General features: G+C 46.1%; 2 protein-coding genes across 2 annotated transcripts; both read right to left on the bottom strand.

Annotated features, from left to right (window-relative positions):
* Positions 1–644: 644 nt before the first annotated feature.
* On the bottom strand, positions 645–2,253 carry LOC103594777 (zinc finger protein OZF-like). Its single transcript, XM_008578040.1, is given in 2 exon segments — positions 645–1,314; positions 1,316–2,253. Coding segments are annotated over 2 exon segments (1,494 nt in total). The 3' UTR covers positions 645–758.
* A 233-nt stretch (positions 2,254–2,486) lies between these two features.
* Positions 2,487–5,919, bottom strand: LOC103594772 (zinc finger protein 671-like). Its single transcript, XM_008578034.1, has 3 exons — positions 5,894–5,919; positions 3,526–3,652; positions 2,487–2,991 (listed from the first exon to the last, which is right to left on the bottom strand). The coding sequence occupies exons 1-3, from the start codon at positions 5,906–5,908 to the stop codon at positions 2,600–2,602; spliced, it is 534 nt and encodes a 177-aa protein (XP_008576256.1). The 5' UTR covers positions 5,909–5,919; the 3' UTR covers positions 2,487–2,599.
* Positions 5,920–6,150: the final 231 nt, after the last annotated feature.

The raw sequence follows: 6,150 nt of genomic DNA, 5'->3' as shown, positions 1-6,150 counted from the left end.
GCAGAGGTTTGCCTCCCCTGATCACACTGAGCTGACTGACACACACTGTGGGGATTTGCCACTTGGTAAAGGCAAGATGGATTCCACCATAGAAACCAACAGTGACATACATCTGGAAAGGGCCCTGGGCAGATTAGAAAATGCAATATAGCTCCTTAAAAGCTTCCTATAGGGCCGGCCCTGTGGCTCACTCGGGAGAGTGCGGTGCTGATAAAACCAAGGCCGAGGGTTCGGATCCCACATAGGGATGGCCGGTTAGCTCACTGGGTGAGCGTGGTGCTGACAACACCAAGTCAAGGGTTAAGATCCCCTTACCGGTCATCTTTAAAAAAAAAAAAAAAAAAAGCTTCCTATAAATCTGGTACTCATAGAATATCTCCTCACTCTGAATGTTCAGATGTATGGTGTTCATCATCTGGTTGATTTCTTCCTCACAAAGGCTCTCCAATGTGTTGTATTATTAAAATTATTACCATTTTTTTAGTAATAATAAATTACTAAATAATATTACTAAGTAATAACAATATTACTAAGTGATAATAATTTAATTATTAAATAAAATAATAAATTTTATTTAATAATTATTATTATCAGCCAGCCACCAATAAAACTTTTGGTGGCTGGCTGGTACAGGTATCTAAACCCCTTCACCTTGGTGTTATAACGCCATGCTGCAACCAACTGAGCTAACTGGCTAGCTCATTGAGCTGTTGTATTAAATAGGGAGAGAGCTCATTCCCTGTTGTCTCCACCTCATTCTAAAGCCTTCCTCTAGTATGAACTTTCTGGTGTTGAATGAGGTTAGGCCTTTGGCTGAAGGCTTTCCCACATTCACTGCACTCATAAAGCCTAGATGGGCTGTGAAGTTTCTCATGCTCAATTAGAGCAGACCTTTGACTAAAGACTATTCCACATTTACTGCACTCATGAGGCATTTCTCTGGCATGAATTTTTTGGTGCTGAATAAGTTGGGTGTTTTGGCTAGAGAATTCTCCACATTCATTGCACTCATAGGGCCTTTCTCCAGTGTGAACTTTCTGGTGTTGAGTGAGGCCAAAGCTCTGGCTAAAAAGTTTCCCACATTCAAAACACTTATAAGGCCTTACTCCAGTGTGAACTCTTTGGTGCTTAATGAGGGTAGAGCTTTGGCTAAAAAGTTTCCCACATTCACTACACTCATATGGCCTTTCACCTGTATGAACTCTCTGATGTTTAATGAGGCTGGGGCTTTGGTTAAAGAACTTCCCACATTCACTGCACTCATAAGGCCTGGTTCCTGTGTGAACTCTACGGTGTTTAACCAGGTTGGAGCCATTCACTGCACTCATAAGGCCTGGTTCCTGTGTGAACTCTACGGTGTTTAACCAGGTTGGAGTTGGAGGTAAAGAATTTTCCGCACTCACTGCATTTATAAGGCTTTGACCCAGTGTGAATTCTCTGATGTTCACTAAGACTGGAGCTTTGGCTAAAGAATTTCCCACATTCGCTGCACTCATAAGGCCTTTCTCCAGTATGAATTCGCTGGTGCCGAACAAGCGTGGGTTTGTTGCTGAAAGCTTTACCACATTCGCTACACCCATAAGGCCTTTCTCCAGTGTGAACTCTCTGATGCTGAACAAGTATGTGTTTGTAGCTGAAAGCTTTTCTGCACTCATTGCACTCATAAGGCCTTTCTCCAGTGTGGATTCTCTGGTGCTGAGCCAGTCTGTATTTTCGGCAGAAGGCTTTCCCACATTCATTGCATTTATAGTGCCTTTGTCCATTGTGAAAGACCTCTGTACACACGATGTCCTTTTGTGGCTTCTCCCCACTGTGAGTAAACTGGTGCTGGAGAAGGGCCAAGCTGTTTGAGAAGTCCTTCCTGGCTTCCCAGCACATGAAGGGCTTCTTTGACGCAGGGACACTGCAGCTCTTCACACAAAAGGCCTTGTCCGAGTCCCTTGTGAAGAGTTCCTCTCCACTGTGCTGCTTCTGAAGTGGGTGAATTTTTCCACATGCCCCATGAAGTTTCTGCCCAGGGTTTGTGCCCAGGTATTCAGCCAGATGCAAATCATCTTCTGAGTCAGGGACACACAACTCCCAGGGACAGGCATTATGAGTGGACGGATCCACCTTTGGAGAATTTATCTGTGACACTGCTACAGAAACATCTTGCTCAGAAGGTGCTTCCTCAGCCCTGGCTCCCTGCCAACAACCTAAAAGCAGAAGAATGCTGGTGAAGGGTATGTTGACTTTGATAGGAGGCAGTGCCATTACAAATGTGCAGCTGACATACCAAGGAATAAACCCATGGGACTGTATTCAGGATGAAGGAGCTGGGGTCAGGTTAAGGAAAGGGCTGCTGTGCAGTACTGGCCTCTAAACATCATAGATGGGGAAGACTCACCAGTCAAAGGACATAAGGATGGGATGTAGCACCTGGAGGAGAAGCAGGGTCCACAACACACTCCTCTGAAAAAGGTTTTCACCAGGGCCTTCACTGCTGGTGACACATGTGTGCTACATGGAAGGGTGTGTTCAGAGCCAAGAAAATCCAACTGTAACTGGGTAGCTGGTGTTCAAATACTATCTTAAGAATCTGTGCAGACCTCATGACACATTAAGTGTAGGCCGTTCCTGGAGAGCACAGCAGAGGGAGCAGTGGAGAGGACAAATGAGTGGTAGAAGACAGAGAGGTGAGAGATAATCCTGGGTCAGAAGTCAGAGCAGAAATGACAGGTGGGCAAAGTGTCCAGAATGGGGAGGAAAGATAGAAATGAGGTATATGGCCACTGGCCTTAGCACCAAAACAGCGCTGGGCACAGGACATGTTCCTCAAACAATGTGAACCCAGCCATGATATCACATCCTGTCTCTGATGCCAATCACCAGGGCCAGGCCCAGTTTGAGCTTGTCTTGCTGTGCCTGAAGTCATGTCCACTCTGTCATGTACCCAGGATTCTCCTCCCAGCTCCAGCTGGTCAACAGCATGAGACTTAGAAGATGCAAGTCCTAAGGAAAAGACAGGACATGTGAGTGGTCGGCACTGGCCAAGGGCGCCCAACCCCAAAAAAACCTCAGGAAAGAAAAATATTACACAAAGAATCTCTGAGGAGGATCCTGCAGAAACAGCCAAGTAGCTCCCACAAATAGTGACCATGTTGGGTCCCTGCAATCCCTGCTATAGTCAGGCCCTAGGAAATGTCAGCTAGAAGGGGACAAAACCTGGAGTACAGAGATGGCATGGGTCTGAGAGTCATCCTAGCAGGCAGCGTATGAAACAGATGGGATCCACTGGACTAACAACAAGTATCTTAACCCACAAACCCTTCCTTGAAAATGCTTCAGGGCAGCTGGTATTTTTAATTGTGAAAGAAAGAGGCAGTACACACAGCCCAGCCTTGGTACCCACAGCACCTACAACAGGGAAACAGGGAATAGAAGCTGTGCCCATTGTCCATCTATGAGAAGAGAAGAGCTACCCATGGAAAAAAGAGGAAAGACAAGAGACCAGCTGAGGACACGGGGTGGTTGTGAGGGCCTTACCCAGAGAGGCAGCAAGTACAAAGACCTCCAGCATCACATCGCGATATAGGAGTCTCTGAGCCTCATCAAGAAGCCTCCATTCCTCCTGGGAAAAGTACACAGCCACGTCCTCAAAGGTCACAGAGCCCTGTGATGATGGGGACAGTTGTGTCCACACACAGATTCTCTCCCCAAAAACCCATGACTATCCCCTAACCCCAGCCCACATTCACTCCCTGCTCATTCTCCCCGGCTCCCTAACTTAGAGGGCAGGTACCATTATTTCCTCATGCTCCACTGATCACTGGGTCCCATCTTCAGCAACAACAGGCAAGTGGGCAAAAGATGCTATCTAAGCTCTGGGCCTGGTATGCAGGACCCCCCATCCCTCTCCTGCCAGGTAATAGCCTGAGAGTCCCTAGGATCACGCCTTCCAAATGTAACCAAACTTGGGCTCATCATTCTCTCTTAAGTTTCTAGCACCAGGGCCCTGGGGCAATTAGTTCACATTTCTTGCCCGCATGTACATCACTTGTTAAGTCATATATCCACCATATATGAGGGTACTTCAAAAGTTTGTGGAGGACTGACCGGTTAGCTCAGTTTAGAGCGTGGTGCCAATAATAACAAAGTCTAGGGTTTGAGCCCTATAATGCACAGTTGCCAAGAAACAAATTACAGAAAATAGTTCATGGAAAAATGAAATTAAAAGACAATGTGCATCTTTCCATGAGGTTTTTGAAGACCCCTCATATCTGATCCACACTACCATCATCTGGCCCACAAAATTGGTATTTCTCTGGCCTCTTCACATGCCCTTCCATACACGGCATCCAGAAAGTGCTTGGCAAGTGCAACAGGATCTTATTACGCCCCAGACCTCCAAGGGCAGTCTCTGACCCTGCTCGGAAGGCTCCCCACCTGTCTTTGTTCCTAGCTTCAGCTTTAGTCACCCAGAGCCACATGCAAGTCTAAATACTCCTGTATGTTCCACTTCTATATTGTACATTATGTCTCTTTACCAGTTACAATCTCTGTCCAGTAAGACTTATTCAAAACCCACAACCCAAACAAAACAAAACAAAACAAAAAAAGCCCACAACCACTGACACCACACCTTAGGTACATTAATCTGACATTCTGACAAAAACTCCCCAAGTCCCATTAAGAGCCTGGTGAGTGTATGGAAGGGTGAATAAGCACCAGCGTGACTTCACTGTCACCTCACCTCCACATCTGCTTTGCCTCGGCATCCATGTCATACCCACTCCCCCATGAAAACCTTTGCCACCTGCTAGACCTTCCCCTTCCCATGTCTTCCTGCTGATGACTACTACTCTTCCTTGTCTTCGTGACACCCACCACCCCCACCAGTTGCCCAAGCAAGAACTCTGTCCATAGCCTCCAATCTCTTCTCCTTGTCCTAAAACAGTATTGTCGTCACCACAACCTAAACATGCCCCCTCCTATACAGGACCCAGAGTTCCACCTTGATCCACACACTAGGTGCCACATTTTAGGTGTCTCCACCCTAATGCCCTCCCCAGCACTCTAGATCCGCACGTCTAACTGTTCACTCATCACCTCTACTTGGAGTCTCTGGAACAGGAGAAACTCCAAATGGCCAAAATCTAACTCCCCCCATAAATATGCATAATCAATTATGTTTCAATTAAAAAATAAATTTTAAAAAACCCCACAACCTAACTCCTAATATTCTTGCTGAAAAGTACTCATACCAGTAACTGCCCCCATCTCAGCTGATGGCACTTCCATCCTTCCAGATGCTAAGACCAAAAGCCCTGGAGTCTTCTGTGACTCCTCCACTTCCCTGTTACCCTTCACATCACAAAATCTGGTCAGCCTACTTTAAAAACAAATCCAGAAGCCAAACATTTCTCGCACATCCACATCCGCCACTCTGGTTCAGTCACAACCAGTACTTATCTAGACAATTGCAGTAGCTTCCCTCACGGGAAGCTCTCACAGAGTCTGTTCTGTACTCGGCAGCCAGAGGGAGGCTATAAGGACCTGAGTCAGATCACTTTTCTCTTCTGCTCTAAGAATGCCACGGCTGTCATCACTCAGAACAGAGACCCAACTTCTCAGGCTGCCATTCCAAGCCGGATGCCAGCCCCATTGTTCTCTGTTCCCATCAGACTTAACAGAGACCTGTAAGTCCTAGAAAACTCCCATCTCAGTCTCACCCCAAGCTTCATAACATGCTGATTCCTTTCACACCTTACTCTACTGGTTGTCAAAAATGGGAACCTCCCCGTATAACCTCAAGCCTGAACTCAGGAACCCGGGCTTATAGTTTCTCTATTCTCTAAGGTCTCCAGACACCAAGGGCAAGAAGAGTGCAGCAAAAGAGCTCCAGGACACTCACCAGTGCAAGGTCCATTTGTGCTTCTGCAGCAAGTGGAACCTATAAGAAAAGCAGAGCCATGCTACTTTAACTCACATCAAGGATGTGAATTTACAGACAGAATTTACTTCTTTACAGACAGTAAAGAAGACAATGGAGTAAAACATTTAATATTTCAGGTGAAAATAAATGCTGAAGGGAAAAATAAATCATGTAAAACAAGGGAGAAAATGTCATAGAATTGTGCCATCAAGTCATGTGAATATCTTGAAGAAAGG

Source organism: Galeopterus variegatus, unplaced genomic scaffold (assembly GCF_000696425.1).
Source record: "Galeopterus variegatus unplaced genomic scaffold, G_variegatus-3.0.2 Scaffold1620, whole genome shotgun sequence".
NCBI classification, from domain to species: Eukaryota; Metazoa; Chordata; class Mammalia; order Dermoptera; family Cynocephalidae; genus Galeopterus; species Galeopterus variegatus.
The sequence above is the reverse complement of the archived record's forward strand: the minus strand, read 5'-3'. Positions and strand labels throughout refer to the sequence as shown.

Coding starts and splice junctions, on each gene's coding strand:
- LOC103594772 (XM_008578034.1), bottom strand. Junction 2,992..3,525: donor TGTACTTGCTGCCTCTCTGG/GTAAGGCCCTCA, acceptor TCTTTTCCTTAG/GACTTGCATCTTCTAAGTCT.